This window comes from Aegilops tauschii, chromosome 2 (assembly GCF_002575655.3).
Source record: "Aegilops tauschii subsp. strangulata cultivar AL8/78 chromosome 2, Aet v6.0, whole genome shotgun sequence".
Taxonomy (NCBI): domain Eukaryota; kingdom Viridiplantae; phylum Streptophyta; class Magnoliopsida; order Poales; family Poaceae; genus Aegilops; species Aegilops tauschii.
The window spans coordinates 134,608,542-134,626,624 of NC_053036.3; the positions used below are offsets into that span (position 1 = coordinate 134,608,542).

Consider the following 18,083-nt stretch of genomic DNA (forward strand, 5'->3'; position numbering starts at 1 on the left):
TTTAGAACAGCATGGTAATTTGCTTTGGTTAAAATTTTAGTCCTAAAGTGATGACCATCCAAGATAGGTATAATAAAAACTATCATATAAAGTGCATTGAATACTATGAGAAGTTTGATTCTTTATGATTGTTTTGAGATATAAAGATGGTGATATTAGAGTCATGCTAGTTGAGTAGTTGTGAATTTGAGAAATACTTGTGTTAAAGTTTGTGATTCCCGTAGCATGCACGTATGGTGAACCGTTATGTGATGAAGTCGGAGCATGATTTATTTATTGATTGTCTTCCTTATGAGTGGCCGTCGGGGACGACCGATGGTCTTTTCCTACCAATCGATCCCCCTAGGAGCATGCACGTAATACTTCACTTCGATAACTAATAAATTTTTGCAATAAGTATGTGAGTTCCTTATGAGTAATGTTGAGTCAATGGATTATACGCACTCTCACCCTTCCACCATTGCTAGCCTCTCTAATACCGCGCACCTTTCGCTGGTATCATACACCCACCATATAACTTCCTCAAAACAGCCACCATACCTACCTATTATGGCATTTCCATAGCCATTCCGAGATATATTGCCATGCAACTTTCCACAGTTCCGTTTATTATGACACGCTCCATCATTGTCATATTGCTTTGCATGATCATGTGGTTGACATCATATTTGTGGCAAAGCCACCATTCATGATTTTCATACATGTCACTCTTGATTCATTGCATATCCCGGTACACCGCCGGAGGCATTCACATAGAGTCATATTTTGTTCTAAGTATTGAGTTGTAATTTATGAGTTGTAAGTAAATAAAAGTGTGATGATCATCATTATTAGAGCATTGTCCCAAGTGAGGAAAGGATGATGGAGGCTATGATTCCCCCACAAGTCGGGATGAGACTCCGGACTAAAAATAAAAAAAAAAGAGAAAGAAAAGAGGCCAAAAAAGGGAGAAAGGCCCAAACAAAAAAATGAGAGAAAAAGAGAGAAGGGACAATGTTACTATCTTTTACCACACTTGTGCTTCAAAGTAGCACCGTGATCTTCATGGTAGAGAGTCTCCTATGTTATCACTTTCATATACTAGTGGGAATTTTACATTATAGAACTTGGCTTGTATATTCCAATGATGGGCTTCCTCAATATGCCCTAGGTCTTCATGAGCAAGCGAGTTGGATGCACACCCACTTAGTTTCTTTTGTTGAGCTTTCATACACTTATAGCTCTAGTGCATCCGTTGCATGGCAATCCCTACTCACTCACATTGATATCTATTGATGGGCATCTCCATAGCCCGTTGATACGCCTAGTTGATGTGAGACTATCTTCTCCTTTTTGTCTTCTCCACAACCACCATTCTATTCCATATATAGTGCTATGTCCATGGCTCACGCTCATGTATTGCGTGAAGATTGAAAAAGTTTGAGAACATCAAAAGTATGAAACAATTGCTTGGCTTGTCATCGGGGTTGTGCATGATTTAAATATTTTTGTGTGATGAAGATAGAGCATAGCCAGACGATATGATTTTGTAGGGATAACTTTCTTTGGCCATGTTATTTTGAGAAGACATGATTGCTTTGTTAGTATGCTTGAAGTATTATTATTTTTGGGACTAACCTACTAACCGGAGGCCCAGTGCAAATTGCTGTTTTTTGCCTATTTCACTGTTTCGCAGAAAAGGAATATCAAACGGAGTCCAAACGGAATGAAACCTGCGCAAGGATCGTTTTTGGAACAAACGCAATCCAGGAGACTTGGAATGGACGTCAAGGAAGCAACAAGGCGGCCACGAGGTAGGGAGGCGCGCCCCCCACCCTCGTGGGCCCCTCGTGGCTCCACCGACCTACTTCCTTCGCCTATATATACTCTTATCCCCTAAAAACATCGAGGAGCACCACGAAACACTTTTTCCACCGCCGCAACCTTCTGTACCCGTGAGATCCCATCTTGGGGCCTTTTTCGGCGCTCCGTCGGAGGGGGAATCGATCGCGGAGGGCTTCTACATCAACACCATAGCCTCTCCGATGATGTGTGAGTAGTTTACCGCAGACCTTCGGGTCCATAGTTATTAGCTAGATGGCTTCTTCTCTCTCTTTGGATCTCCTCGATTCTCTTGGAGATCTATTCGATATAATGCTTTTTGTGGTGTGTTTGTCGAGATCCGATGAATTGTGGGTTTATTATCAAGATTATCTATGAACAATCTTTTATTCTTCTCTGAATTCTTATATGTATGATTTGATATCTTTGCAAGTCTCTTCGAATTATCAGTTTGGTTTGGCCTACTAGATTGATCTTTCTTGCAATGGGAGAAGTGCTTAGCTTTGGGTTCAATCTTGCGGTGTCCTTTCCCAGTGACAGCAGGGGCAGCAAGGCACATATTGTATTGTTGCTATCGAGGATAAAAAGATGGGGTTTATATCATATTGCTTGAGTTTATCCCTCTACATCATGTCATATTGGTTAATGCGTTACTCTGGTCTCATGAACTTAATACTCTAGATGCATGCTGGATAGCGGTCGATGTGTGGAGTAATAGTAGTAGATGCAGAATCGTTTCGGTCTACTTGTCACGGACGTGATGCCTATATACATGATCATGCCTAGTTATTCTCATAACTTTGTACTTTTCTATCAATTGCTCGACAGTAATTTGTTCACCCACCGTAGAATTTGCTATCTTGAGAGAAGCCACTAGTGAAACCTATGGCCCCTGGGTCTATCTTCCATCATATAAGTTTCCGATCTATTTTATTTTGCAATATTTACTTTCCAATCTGTACCATAAAAATACCAAAAATATTTATCTATTTATCTCTATCAGATCTCACTTTTGCAAGTGGCCGTGAAGGGATTGACAACCCCTTTATCGCGTTGGTTGCAAGGTTCTTATTTTTTTTGTGCAGGTACAAGGGATTTGCATGTAGTCTCCTACTGGATTGGTACCTTGGTTCTAAAAAACTGAGGGAAATACTTACGCTACTTTCCTGCATCACCCTTTCCTCTTCAAGGGAAAACCAACGCATGCTCATGAGGTAGCAACCACCAAACTCCAGCGTCGACCCTGCACCTTCATCTACTCCTAATGGGGACGAGTAGATACTCTATGTCTTCAAACCTTTTTGGTCATTACTGACAAAATGGGGAGAAGCATATGAGTTGATAATCGTCAAGCGGGTCCTTATGGGTGGTTGCACTATTTTTGCCAAGTGTTTACAACTCTCGTCTTTCGATATATTTGGTTCTTTTGGTTGTAACACTTAAACTCGATGGTCGTCTGCTACTTTTTCTACTACTCTGTGATGCGATGATAAATTCCGCATGAAGTCATTCCGCAGACGTTCATTTTTTATTATGCATGTCATTATCTTCGTTATATCTTTCTATGCATGATGAATTGTCTTCATAAGTTGAAGAGGATCTCCACAAAGTAAAACCTGCCATGTGCATTTGCATTGAAAAGCAAACTACTTATATGCACATCTTCACGGGGAGCCTTTTGCTACTTATGAAGACAATGCCTTAATCCTTAAACTTTCACATACTTTTATCCCCGTTGAAAACTTCAACCAGTTTCTCATCAATCACCAAAAAGGGGGAGATTGTAAGTGCATCTAGTGCTACCCCTAGTTGGTTTTGGAGTATTGACGACAAACTTGGTTGAGGGACTAATGTGTTTGTGAGAATTGCAGGATAACACAGGTAGTAGTCCCACATTGATTCGGTTTACCTACCAGAGATGACCCCTAAAAATGTGTGAAGACATTGAAGACAATGGTGGTTGATTATGACTTGAGAAGACATTCACGTGAAGACTATGGAGTGCGAAGACATAGTTATTTCGTAGTTTCCTTTTCTTTCTTGTTGAGTCATAGGAACCACCGCACTGTTAAGTGGGGTCCAAGTGAACAAAGTCAGAGTGACTGAAGTGATGCTCAACCAAATCCTATGTCTTCGGGCGAAGACAATGAGAGCAAATCTTATCCTGAGCTGGATAAGTCAGCTTTACTTGTAGCCCAAGTCAAGCTGTTGCGTGTGTTTGAAATCTGACCGTTGGACACGTGTCAGTTCCTTAGTGACCCAGGGTCATTTCGGACAAATCAGGTCGGGTTGCCTCCTGGCTATAAATAGCCCAACCCCTACATCATAAATTGGTGGCTGCTCAGAGTTAGTGCACGGCTTTTGTCGTTTGAGAGCAACCCACCTCCAAAGCATTTGAGAGAGAGATCCTTGCAAGGGCAAAGCCCAAAACACCCAAAGCCAAAGAGTGTTAGGCATCACTGAAGCCTTTCTGTCCGCGTGATCTGAAGACTTGTTACTCTTGAGGACTGTGAATCCTCCAGCCGCTTAGGCGTCGCGTTCTGAAAATCCAAGAGTCATTGTGGATTGCCGGTGAACGAAGTCTGTGAAGGTTTGGAAGTCTACCTTGAAGACTTACCAGAGTGATTGGGCGAGGACTAAGTGTTCTTAGCTCAAGAGGAATAAGGTGAAGACGCGGTCTTCTGAGTTAAATCTCAGCCTCCCTAACCAGACGTACAGTTGTCACTACAACTGGAACTGGTCCAACAAATCCTTGTCCTCTACAAGCAACTGGTCCTATCTCATACCTCTCTTTACTTACAGTTTGTCTTCGTGAAGTCATTGCCTGATTTTTTGAACTGATTGGCTTCACTGTGTAAAGACTGTTTGCTGTTTGGCTTCATATTATCTTCCATCCTGATCCATACTACCTAGCTGCTGATAGTCTTTGTGCTTTCACTTCATTGATTACTTGACTATGGCTTGTCTAGTGTAGTCTACCTTCCGTTGCATATCAATAGGTTCATTTCTACTGTTTGTCTTCAAAGCCCCCGTGTTTTGAAGACTTTCATAAAAATCGCCTATTCACCCCCCTCTAGTCGATAACTAGCACTTTCACGGAGGAACGCCAATTTTCATCAACTCAAGATCCAAACTTGTGATTTGAACACTTTGGATCCTAGAAAAAGGTCCAAACTGATCCGTGTGGGAGCATTGAGTTCACCCTTTATCGAACGTTCCGGAGTGGATTACCTCGTTTGGTACCTTCTCCTAACGGATGAGAGGTAATCATTTGTGTTCTTCCAAAAGATTTTCTGCAAACTTGCGGGGATAGCAAGAGATTTTTTTGATTCCCGAGCGTAATCTCCATGCACCATAGCAAACGCGATAATGGGCACTGGAGGCGCCTTGACTTGCACGCCCACTAATTCCACTTGCTAGAACCGCTCTAGTCAAGGGGAATCTGTGCACTGTAGGTCTGGTCAACGGATGGTGGAGATATCGCGTCGCTTGCTGCTTCCCCGTTATAAATAAGGGACGGAGAAAGGAGTACATCACAAATCCCTTGTTTTACCCCCAAATTTCCCATCCGGATCTGCCGTCGCGCTAAGAGCATGGTTAATAGGAGAGGCAGCAGTCGGCTCTATAGTCAAGTCCATGTCATCTATAGTCTTCATATAGCCAACACCATATAATAGGACAGCTATAGGTTGGCTGTTGGGTTGGATTTAAGTATTAATCTTTGCATGCTGGGATTGGAAGGAATGGCAAAGCGTTGGTTTACCGGCAGCTGCAAGCCAACTATTGCGCCTCGTAATGTGCGTATATGCGAGCGACTAGTGAAAGAGCGGGCTCTGCTCTCTCTCCTCACTTCTCTCTCTTCCATGTAGGATTTTTATGACGTGGCAAGTCTTCTAGCTTGCTAAGTAGGACTTATTATACTTGCTCTAATGCTCTTCAGGTTAACCCACGCACTCCGACCGCCGTGGAGTATATATCACCGACCGTGAAAAACATCAAGTGAATTGAGAGAGGAAATGAGTAAGGCATCAAAGTATACCGATTTGGTTTAGATTATGGACTACAATAGCGACCCTTGGCTGGCCAGATGACATTGCGAACGACGCAACGGGCAATTTTAGTGTTTGGGGATAGCATTTTTGACAAAAAAAATGTCATTTCATTTTTTTAGTGCATTTTTCATCCAAAATCTGCTACCGTTAGATCTTGATCAGGCAGCTATGAGGGGGTTCGCTGGGAATTTCCTACTAGAAACGGTCGCCTAACATTCCCCTAGATTATTCCAAGGTATTTTAGAGCAACTCCAACGGGCCGACCCAAACGGATGGCGATTTCGTTTGCTTTTTGTCCGTTTGGATCGGCCAGGCGGATACGGACGTCCGCTTTCGCATTTGGGCCGTCGTATACGCCCAATGCTCGCCCGACCCATTTTGACGGCGCCGACAAAAAAAACTGTACATGCATATTTAAAATAAAAACAACTTAACTAAACATTAAAGCCAGCCAGAAAGGCCGGTGACAGTCCACGCGTCCACATTAGCATTAAATAAAACTAAAAAAACTAAACTACGAGGCGGCGCGCTGCCCTAGGCGTTGTAGTCGTCGTCGTCCTCGGGGTCGGTGAGGTCGATGAGCGTCGGCGCAGGGCCGGTCTAGGGGAACGCCGTGTTCCAGGCGGCGGCGATGTAGGCCGCGGGCAGCTGTTTTGGCGCAGGCAGTGCGGGCGCGGGGGGCTGTTCCGGCGCGGGCAATGCGGGTAGTGCCGGCGTGGGGGGCTGTGCGGCCGCCTGTGCAGCCGCGGCCTGGCGCGCCTCCTCCTCGAGGTCGCGCTCGAGCATCTCCTCGTATTTGCCGCGACGGCGCTCCTCGGCTAGCCGGTGCTGGCGCCACATCTCGAGGTACGCCTGCTCCTGCGTCGGGGACGCCCCCATCCAAACCGGTGGCGCGGACACCCACTCGCGCAGCACTCCCGTCCAGGAGTAGCGCTCGATGGGCTCTGGCTCCGGGTCGGCCTTGACGAGGCGTCGGGGAGGGGACGACAGCGCCACCGGCGCACCACGTAATCGCCGGCCGCGGAAAGGGCAAGGACCTGCGCCATGGCCGCCTCGTAGCGAGCCTCCTCTTCCTCCACCGCCTCCACTCTACGCCGCTCGTCCTCCTCGCTCTCGCGGTAGACCGCTGCAAGGGCCGCCTGGTAGGCGTCCTCCGCCGCCTGGTCCTCCTCCCGGACAACGAGCGGGGGCGGCGGCACGCTGCGGTCGACCTCGCGCACGCCGCGTCGCCTTGCCTCCTCGTGCTCGAAGGCGAACCACCTCTTCCAGTTCGGCGAGTCAGTGGCATAGGTGGCGTCGCGGCGCTGCTCCGGCGTCAGCAGCGCCCGCCGGCGCCGCACCTCCTCCGCGTGCGCCCTAGCCGACCGTGACGCCGCCGGCACTGGGATCCTCTCTGGATCCAGATGTCAATCGTGCGGCAGGATGACGTCGGGGTACGGCAAAGGCACGCGGTGCTGCCAGTGCCACTCCGCCTGGTGCACTGGTACGTTCACGCGCATCCTCTGCCGGCGAGCCGGCGCCGGCCGAGGCGGTAGGAACTCCGAAGGGAAAGGGATTGCGGGGGCCTTGCCCTTGGCCTTGCTGCTGCTGTCGGCGCCGGAGAAGAGCCCCATTTGGCTAGGGGTTGGCTAGGGTTTGCCGGCGACGGGGGAGCGAGTTTGCCTAGATGTGGACGGCGAGTTTGGATGAGGACGGCCCCGCCGCACGGTCGGCTTAAAAAAGGCCAACTGCCGTCGCTGACGCGTGGGCCCATGGTCATAAATTAAGCTGACCGCGTGGGCAGCGGGTAGTTGGACGACCGCCAGGTGAGGACGCGGCGGACAGCGAGAAGGCGCGCGTGGCGTCCATTCGGCGTCTGCGCCGACGCATTTGGGGCGCAAATTTGGGCCGCAAATGCGTCGGCGCGGACGCGAAGCGGACGTGATTTGGGTTTGGGTCGGCGCGTTGGGCCACCACTTTTGCCCGCGCCGACCCAAACGGATGTGGGCGGACGAAATGGGTCGCCCCATTGGAGTTGCTCTTATGCATCTTAGCTTTTGTTTTGTGCGACATCGATTCATATATTATTTTACATATATTACCAAAAAATCCAGAAGAAAAAAGGGGGAGGAGGGTGTGAGAGGAAAAGACGGGGGCTGAAGATGAGACGAACCTACCAACTTTCGTTAAACCGTACGCATTCACTCAGCAGAACCATCTTTTGAGTCGTCACCGCCACATTTCCAGTTGGATGCAAGGAGAAAAGGGAGCACATGGAAAGACAGAGTCGAAAGATAATTGGGATCGAGTGTGTTGTGAACTTGTGATAGGGGTTGGTCACTGGACCTCGAGTGGAAAGCCGGCCAAAAACCCTCTTCCCCCTCTGCCGTGCACTGAACACACGACTAGCACACGCGGCGACCACCGTGTGGGAGAAGCGCGATGCCGTCCGCAGTCCCTTCCGCCGCGCTTCTTCTCCTCGTCGTCCTCTCGGCCGAGGGGCAGCCGTTCAAGGGCCTCGTGCCCAAGAACGGGAGCGTGGTCTTGGTCGGCAGCAACGTCACCGCGACGGCCGGCGCGGCAGCGATGTGCTACCAGACGAGCGCAGTCGAAGAAAAAGCCAAGCAGAACAAGGCGGCCCTCGACGTGGCCCCTCTCGCCGTGTGCCTCGACGACGACCTGTTGCTGCCGGGGGAGCTGCTGCTCAACGGCGCGGGCTCAGTGCCGTCAGCGCGCCAGTCCGCGCCTACACCTGGAGCATCTCCTGCAGATGCAGATAAGAAGGGCTTGAGCGGGCGAGCAAAGGCATGGTGTTTCTGGGCCCTCGCCGTGGCGGCGACGGCCGTCGTTTTCGTTGTGCGGTCAGTTTTACTCTCTTGCGCTTCTTGATTCATCCCTACTACTACGGTGCGGAGCGGAGATCTAACGAACACGATATTGCATCCGGTGCTCAGGCCAGAAACGTTCCTGGTCTCGCGCATCGGCCCCATCTCCACTGATGACGACGTGCCAGTGGTCGACGGCGATGGCGAGCTCTTCGACTGCGCCATCTGCATGGAGACGGTGCCCGGCGTCCGCAAGTTCAGCGTCAGCTCGTGCGGCCACGCCTTCTGCTCGGGCTGCGTCGTCCGGTACGTCGCGGCTAAGCTGGGCGAGAACGTGCCTCGCGTCAAATGCCCCGACCCCGGCTGCGAGGAGGGCGCCGTCGAGCCGGAGAGCTGCTTCGGCGTCATCTCCTCGGACCTGCTCGACAAGTGGGGTTTCCTGCTGTGCGAGTCCGCGCTCGGCGCCAAAAGAGTGTACTGTCCCTACAGAGAATGCTCGGCGCCCCTTCTCGCCGACGCTGAGGCCGGCGCGGCGGCGATCGCGGAGGCCGAGTGCCCGCACTGCCACCGGCTGTTCTGCGCCCGGTGCGCGGCGCCGTGGCACGCCGACGTCGGGTGCAGGGAGTTTCAGGAGCTCGGGCAGGACGAGCGCGGCCGGGAGGACCTCTTGCTGAGGCGGCTCGCCGGACGGCAGAGGTGGCAGCGGTGTCCCAAGTGCAAGATGTACGTGGAGAAATCGGAAGGATGCAACTACATCAAATGCAGGTACGGATCAGATTAGAACTCCTGACGAATCGCCTGTTGCTATGCTTGACAAATGGAAATTATTACGGTCCGATTATCAAGTTAATCCGTAAATGTGAAATGATTTGTGGCATCCTTGTTTGATTTATTGTAGGTGTGGATACAGCTTCTGCTACAGATGTGCATTCAAGGTGTCCGCGCGAACCCATTTCTGCAACAAGTGCAAGCGCTAACGATTTGCTTGCTTATGCATCCAAGTTCCAAGGCGGCTTTCACCAAGGCACACATACTGAGCTCTATTTATTAACCAGCTACTAATGCATCGCTTCACCTTGGTCATGTTTATCTCAATCGCAAGATGGAAATCTAGGCATGATATAGATACCTTACTTAATCAGGTTTTACAGAACTGTACTTAATCAGGTTTTACCGAACTACGAACATAATCTTCTTCACTCGATTCAGCTTTCAGTTGTGATAATGGCTTGCACAAGCCCCAGGTAGTCCGTCTCAAAGATAACACGCCCCATGCCATGTTCCTCAGCTAGGCTGATAGAGCGCATCAGAGCAGTAGCTTCAGCATGCAGGGCTTCACTCATGTGGTCTAGCTTGCGAGCAGCAGCAAACAGAACATCATCTTTATGATTTGACAATGAACTCTGTATGCAGAGTTGCAGACCGCGCTGAGAAGGGTCCCTTGCTATCGAACTGCCACGCAAGAAAATCCTCATGGCGTTCAAAAATGGGAATTTTAAGGATCGCATCAGCCTCTTCCTCATTAAAAAATTTCCTTACTAGCTGAACATCTCAGGAGTGTGTGTAAGGATCGATTAGCTCGTCAACTCTCGTCAGCAGAGTGTTACCTCTTGGGGATCTTCTGAAGCATACATCACCCGTAGGGAGCCATGGATCTTGCCAAATCCGAATGTGCTCGCCCATACCCACTCTCCACGCCATCCCCTCCTTGATTACCTCCACGGCCTGCAAAATGATGCACCACACATGACTGATTCCAGGGGCTGCAGTGGCTGTAAGTATGTTGTCGTCCGGGTAGTATTTTGCACGAAGAACACGGGCACAGAGCGATTCTGGCGCATGGATCAGTCTCCATACTTGACGAGCAAACGTCGCGATATTGAAGGAGTGAAGATCCCGCCTTGCTCCCTAGGTAGTGCCAACTTATCCGAGCCAACCCATCGGTGTTTGTGCATGGGCGGCAGCTCGACCTTCGGGAACGACGGCAACCCCTGGAACGGCGGTAGCAGCTGTTGCTCCGGCGCCACCTCGGGCGCCTCGACCGGGTAGTCGTCCTCAGGCGACGACTCCGGCGTCTCGGCCGGGTAATTGTCCTCAGGGGCCGTCTCCTCCAGGCCCCGTGCCGCGCTGGCCATGCCGGCGCACGAGAGCAGCAGCACGTGCACGGCCAAGAAAAGAAGCGCGGTGTTCTTGGAGGAAGCCATGCCGAGTGGAGCTCGATCGATCGCTTTCTTGGGGCGTCTGTGTGGGATGATCTATGTGATGTTTAGTTCTCTTGTGCGCGCTCCTACTTATAGGACGTGACGGAACGAACGATGGTGCGTCAGCGTGTTTTTGTCTGGGCGGCGGTTCTGGCCTCACGTTGGGTGACCTGCCTGATTTTGCGGTTGGGTCCGGTGTGTTTGGGAGGTTTTGGCGTCTGTGCACACCCCGCGGTTTGGTTGGAAAACTGACGGGTCATCACAGTTGGTGAACGAACCATCACATTGGTGTACATAACCTTCACCCAGTATCTAGCTCAAATATTTGGGGCTGACCGGCATCATCCATATCCAGACTATATGCAGAAATGATATATATCGCCCATTGCAACTTTTTTTTGGAAGGGCATAGGTTCTTTATTCAATCACAACATCCAATGGTAAAATACAAATATCAGGTAGTGAATCTAGCCAAATATATCGGCCGGCGCTCATAGATGACGCCGCCTTTGCCAAGCTATGAGCTTCTAATGTAGACTCCCTCTTCTCATGAACCACATTAACTCTAGCAAAGAGCTTACTTCTCTCTTCCACTTCCCGCAAGATAAGTGAATAAGTGCAATTCGCCTTCCTTTATGTATTCATCACCATTTCTATACAATCAGAAGCAAGCTTTACCGGCCTGATATGAAGATCTTGGGCAAGTGCAAGGCCTTCATTGCATGCTATAGCCTCCAAACATGATGGATCTGTCTGGCCATCAAGAACCACTGTAGAAGCCCGCAAATAATGTCCGAACTCATCCCGACCGCTGCTGCTCCTCCTCTTCGCCCGTCTCTCGAGAACCCTCCGTCAACATTTATTTTACACCACCCAGGTTCCGGCGGAATCCACTTTCCATTGCGCCTTGATGGTTCCCCTGTTGGTTGTACTTCCCTCTTTAATTTTACCGGCACCTCAATTTCTTCTAGATACTTTGTGATGAAATCGCGGGTGGATATAAGATTCTGGAACTAATACCATTGCCAAATCATCTTGTTTCAGCGTATCAAAAAGCCAAAAGAGCCAGATCCGCGCATCTTCTAATATGTTAATGATCACATTCTCTACTACTTCCTCATCTACTAATGCCCATGCTGATCTCCACATGTTGCAATCTAGCAACGCGTATCTCCATGCATCCGAGGTTGCATTGCAAATTGGGCAAGTATCACCCATGTCCATATTTCTATGAACACAAACTTCTCCGACATGGATAGACATATTTGCTAGTCTCCATACGAACATCCGCACCTTGGCAGGAACTCGAACATGCCACAACTTCACCCAAGATTTTTTGGTCTCGGTTGTGTTATTTGTTGGGTTTATGTTCGAACATGCCACAAATTCACCTGTTGCAACTATTAGCGTAGGTATCGCCAATATGTTTCTCTGACTGGACCAGCCCGTTAGCAGCGAGAATAGCGGGAATGGATACAATTTCTTTTAAGGGACCGCTCACTGGCGCTATCTCTTGGCCGACCCATAAGCAGAGGCAGTCTCGTCCGAGGAGGTTTTGGGCTGGTTTTCAGAAGGTTCTAGGACTTTCCACGCGGTTTTGGGAAAGTTTAACAAGTTTTTTTACTGGGTTTTCAGATTTTTTCTCTCTGTTTTTATTGTTTGTTTTTTATTTTTATTTTTATTTTTTTACTTCATGATTTTTAAAATTCAAGAACATTATTTGAATTTGTAAATATTTCTGTATTTGGTAAAAAAATCAAATTTGCCAACATTTTTCAAATTAGTGAACAGTTTTCAAATTCACGAACTATTTTTGGATTTTGTGAAGATTTTTTAAATTTTGTGACTTTTCCCAAATTCATCAACTTTTTTGTTTTCATGAACATTTTCCATCTTTGTGAGCATTTTTCAGAAACAAATTGTGTTTTTTGGTGCAGTAGAAATAAAAGAAAAAAGTCGAAAGGGAAAAAACACACCCAAATAATACTACGAGCTAGGTTAGAGGGGCTAGCGAACGTAAGTGTTAGGCAATCCGATCTGGTCATAGGCTGCCATATTTAGTGCTCCTATATTTGCATATAAATCGGGCCATTATGGTTAGGATTGTATTGATTTCTTTCCATGATTATCTTGTAACCTGTCTATATATATGAGGTAACACGGAACCCACACTTGTGTGGTCAATTACCCCTGCCTTCTCTTTCTATCATGGTATCAGCCAAACGATTCTCTTTCATCCCCATCCACTTCCGCCGCCGCCCTAGGGTGCCGCACCGCCCCTCCTCTCCACCTCCAGCCGTCGTCGTCATGCCCGACGCCGGCCCTCTCCATCCCCACGCTGCCCTATGGGCGCAAGCCAACTCCATCCAGAACATCAAGAGCCTCATCCCAGTCACCCTCGACCTCAAGGCGTCCAACTTCTCCAAGTGGCGCAACTTCCTCACCATTGTCGTCAACCAGTTCACCCTCGCCGATCATCTTGAACCGGCACCCCCTCCAGCTGACGCGGAGTGGCTGCGGATGGACTCCACCGTCCTTCGTGAAGGAAATATGCCCTAGAGGCAATAATAAAGTTGTTATTTATATTTCCTTATATCATGATAAATGTTTTATTCATGTTAGAATTGTATTAACCGGAAACTTAGTACATGTGTGAATACATAGACAAAACAGAGTGTCACTAGTATGCCTCTACTTGACTAGCTCTTTAATCAAACATGGTTAAGTTTCCTAACCATAGACATGAGTTGTCATTTGATGAACATGATCACATCATTAGAGAATGATGTGATTGACTTGACCCATCCGTTAGCTTAGCACCATGATCGTTTAGTTTATTGCTATTGCTTTCTTCATAACTTATACATGTTCCTATGACTATGAGATTATGCAACCCCCGAATACCGGAGGAACACTTAGTGTGCTATCAAACGTCACAACCTAACTGGGTGATTATAAAGCTGCTCTACACGTGTCTCCGATGGTGTTTGTTGAGTTGGCATAGATCGAGATTAGGATTTGTCACTCCGATTGTCGGAGAGGTATCTCTGGGCCCTCTCGGTAATGCACATCACTATAAGCCTTGCAAGCAATGTAACTAATGAGTTAGTTACGGGATGATGCATTACGGAACGAGTAAAGAGACTTGTCGGTAACGAGATTGAACTAGGTATTGAGATACCGACGATCGAATCTCGGGCAAGTAACATACCGATGACAAAGGGAACAATGTATGTTGTTATGCGGTTTGACCGATAAAGATCTTCGTAAAATATGTATGAACCAATATGAGCATCCAGGTTCTGCTATTGGTTATTGACCGGAGATGAGTCTCGGTCATGTCTACATAGTTCTTGAACCCGTAGGGTCCGCACGCTTAACGTTCGATGGCGATCGGTATTATGAGTTTATGTGTTTTGATGTACCGAAGGTCGTTCGGAGTCCCGGATGTGATCACGGGCATGACGAGGAGTCTCGAAATGGTCGAGACATAAAGATCGATATATTGGAAGGCTATGTTTGGACACCGGAATGGTTCCGGATGAGTTCGGGCATTTTCCGGAGTACCGGGAGGTTACCGGAACCCCCCGGGGAGTCAATGGGCCTTATTGGGCCTTAGTGGGAGAAAGGAGGAGGCGGCCAAGGTGGCCCCCCAAGCCCAATCCGAATTGGGAGGGGGGCCGGGCCCCCTTCCCTTCTCTCCCTCTCCCTCTTCCTTCTTCTCCTACTCCAACTAGGGAAGGGGGGAATCCTACTCCCACTAGGAGTAGGACTCCCCCTTGGGCGTGCCATAGAGAGGGCCGGCCCTCCCCTCCTCCACTCCTTTGTATACGGGGGAGGGGGGCACCCCATAGACACACAAGTTGACAGTTGTCTTAGCCGTGTGCGGTGCCCCCCTCCACAGATTTCCACCTCAGTCATATCGTTGCAGTGCTTAGGCGAAGCCCTGCGCCGCGCCATCGTGCTGATGAAACTCTCCCTCAACCTCAGCTGGATCTAGAATTCGTGGGACGTCACCAAGCTGAACGTGTGCAGATCGCAGAGGTGCCGTACCTTCGGTGCTAGGATCGGTCGGATAGTGAAGACGTACGACTACATCAACCGCGTTGTCATAACGCTTCCACTTTCGGTCTACGAGGGTACGTAGACAACACTCTCCCCTCTCGTTGCTATGCATCACCTAGATAGATCTTGCGTGATCGTAGGAATTTTTTTGAAATACTGCGTTCCCCAACAGTGGCATCCGAGCCAGGTCTATGCGTAGATGTTATATGCACGAGTAGAATACAAAGAGTTGTGGGCGATAATAGTCATACTGCTTACCTGCATGTCATACTTTGATTCGACGGTATTGTTGGATGAAGCGGCTCAGACCGACATTACGCGTACGCTTACGCGAGACTGGTTCTACCGACGTGCTTCGCACACAGGTGGCTAGTGGGTGTCTGTTTCTCCAACTTTAGTTGAATCGAGTGTGACTACGCCCGGTCCTTGTTGAAGGTTAAAACAGCAAACTTGACGAAAAATCGTTGTGGGTTTGATGCGTAGGTAAGAACGGTTCTTGCTAAGCCCGTAGCAGCCACGTAAAACTTGCAACAACAAAGTATAGGACATCTAACTTGTTTTTGCAGGGCATGTTGTGATGTGATATGGTCAAGACGTGATTATATAAATTGTTGTATGAGATGATCATGTTTTGTAACACAGTTATCGGCAACTGGCAGGAGCCATATGGTTGTCGCTTTATTGTATGAAATGCAATCGCCATGTAATTGCTTTACTTTATCACTAAGCGGTAGCGATAGTCGTAGAAGCAATAAATGGCGAGACGACAACGATTCTTCGATGGAGATCAAGGTGTCAAGCCGGTGACGATGGTGATCATGACGGTGCTTTGGAGATGGAGATCAAAGGTACAAGATGATGATGGCCATATCATATCACTTATATTGATTGCATGTGATGTTTATCCTTTATGCATCTTATTTTGCTTAGTTCGGCGGTAGCATTATAAGATGATCTCTCACTAAATTTCAAGGTATAAGTGTTCTCCCTGAGTATGCACCGTTGCGATAGTTTGTCGTGCCGAGACACCACGTGATGATCGGGTGTGATAAGCTCTACGTTCACATACAACGGGTGCAAGCCAGTTTTGCACATGCAGAATACTTGGGTTAAACTTGACGAGCCTAGCATATGCAGATATGGCCTCGGAACACTAAGACCGAAAGGTCGAGCGTGAATCATATAGTAGATATGATCAACATAGTGATGTTCACCATTGAAAACTACTCCATCTCACGTGATGATCGGACATGGTTTAGTTGATATGGATGACGTGATCACTTAGATAATTAGAGGGATGTCTATCTAAGTAATATAATTAATTGAACTTTATTTTATCATGAACTTAGTACCTGATAGTATTTTGCATATCTATGTTGTTGTAGATTAATGGCCCGTCCTGTTGTTCCGTTGAATTTTAATGCGTTCCTAGATAAAGCTAAGTTGAAAGATGATGGTACCAATTACACGGACTGGGTTCGTAATTTGAGGATTATCCTCATTGCTGCACAGAAGAATTACGTCCTGCAAGCACCGCTAGGTGCCAAACCCACTGCAGGAGCAACGCCAGATGTTATGAACGTCTGGCAGAGCAAAGCTGATGACTACTCGATAGTTCAGTGTGCCATGCTTTACGGCTTAGAACCAGGACTTCTATAACGTTTTGAACGTCATGGAGCATATGAGTGTTCCAGGAGTTGAAGTTAATATTTCAAGCAAATGCCCGGATTGAGAGATATGAAGTCTCCAATAAGTTTTATAGCTGCAAAATGGAGGAGAATAGTTCTGTCAGTGAGCATATACTCAGAATGTCTGGGTACCACAATCACTTGACTCAGCTGGGAGTTAATCTTCCAGTTGATAGTGTCATTGACAGAGTTCTTCAATCACTTCCACCAAGCTACAATATGCAAGGGATGGATAAGACGATTCCCGAGCTCTTCGCAATGCTAAAGGCTGCGGAGGTAGAAATCAAGAAAAAAAACATCAAGTGTTGATGGTCAACAAGACCACTAGTTTCAAAAAAAGGGTAAAGGGAAGAAGGGGAACTTCAAGAAGAACGACAAGCAAGTTGCTGCTCAAGTGAAGAAACCCAATTCTGGACCTAAGCCTGAGACTGAGTACTTCTATTGCAAAGGGACTGGTCACAGGAAGCGGAACTGCCCCAAGTATTTGGCGGAGAAGAAGGATGGCAAAGTGAAAGGTATATTTGATATACATGTTATTGATGTGTACTTAACTAATGCTCGTAGTAGCGCCTGGGTATTTGATACTGGCTCTGTTGCTAATATTTGCAACTCAAAACAAGGGCTACTGTTAAGCGAAGATTGGCTAAGGACGAGGTGACGATGCGCGTGGGAAATGGTTCCAAAGTCGATGTGACCACCGTCGGTACGCTACCTCTACATCTACCTTCGGGATTAGTTTTAGACCTAAATAATTGTTATTTGGTGCCAGCGTTGAGCATGAACATTATATCTGGATCTTGTTTGATGCGAGACTGTTATTCATTTAAATCAGAGAATAATGGTTGTTCTATCTACATGAGTAATACCTTTTATGGTCATGCACCCTTGATGAGTGGTCTATTTTTACTAAATCTTGATAGTAGTGATACACATGTTCATAGTATTGAAGCCAAAAGATATAAGTTTAATAATGATAGTGCAACTTATTTGTGGCACTGCCGTTTAGGTCATATTGGTGTAAAGCGCATGAAGAAACTCCATGCTGATGGGCTTTTGGAATCACTTGATTATGAATCTCTTGATGCTTGCGAACCATGCCTCATGGGCAAGATGACTAAGACTCCGTTCTCCGGAACAATGGAGCGAGCAATAGACTTGTTGGAAATAATACATACTGATGTATGCGGTCCGATGTGTGTTGATGCTCGCGGCGGATATCGTTATTTTCTGACCTTCACAGATGATTTGAGCAGATATGGGTATATCTACTTGATGAAACATAAGTCTGAAACATTTGAAAAGTTCAAAGAATTTCAGAGTGAGGTGGAAAATCATCATAACAAGAAAATAAAATTTCTACGATCTGATCGTGGAGGAGAATATTTGAGTTACGAGTTTGGTCTTCATTTGAAACAATGCGGAATAGTTTTCGCAACTCCCGCCACCCGGAAC

At 47.7% G+C, this 18,083-nt stretch overlaps 1 protein-coding gene across 1 annotated transcript; it reads left to right on the forward strand.

Annotated features, from left to right (window-relative positions):
* Nucleotides 1-8,132: 8,132 nt before the first annotated feature.
* On the forward strand, nucleotides 8,133-9,902 carry LOC109742763 (uncharacterized). The gene is made up of 3 exons (XM_020301863.4): nucleotides 8,133-8,713; nucleotides 8,807-9,442; nucleotides 9,576-9,902. The coding sequence occupies exons 1-3, from the start codon at nucleotides 8,295-8,297 to the stop codon at nucleotides 9,652-9,654; spliced, it is 1,134 nt and encodes a 377-aa protein (XP_020157452.1). The 5' UTR covers nucleotides 8,133-8,294; the 3' UTR covers nucleotides 9,655-9,902.
* The last annotated feature ends 8,181 nt before the right edge of the window (nucleotides 9,903-18,083 follow it).

Excerpts from the sequence above, each read along its gene's own strand:
- LOC109742763 (XM_020301863.4), top strand. The coding sequence starts at position 8,295 with ATGCCGTCCGCAGTCCCTTCCGCCGCGCTTCTTCTCCTCGTCGTCCTC. Across the intron at positions 8,714-8,806 it reads GCCGTCGTTTTCGTTGTGCG|GCCAGAAACGTTCCTGGTCT; the intron begins GTCAGTTTTACT and ends TCCGGTGCTCAG. Across the intron at positions 9,443-9,575 it reads TGCAACTACATCAAATGCAG|GTGTGGATACAGCTTCTGCT; the intron begins GTACGGATCAGA and ends GATTTATTGTAG.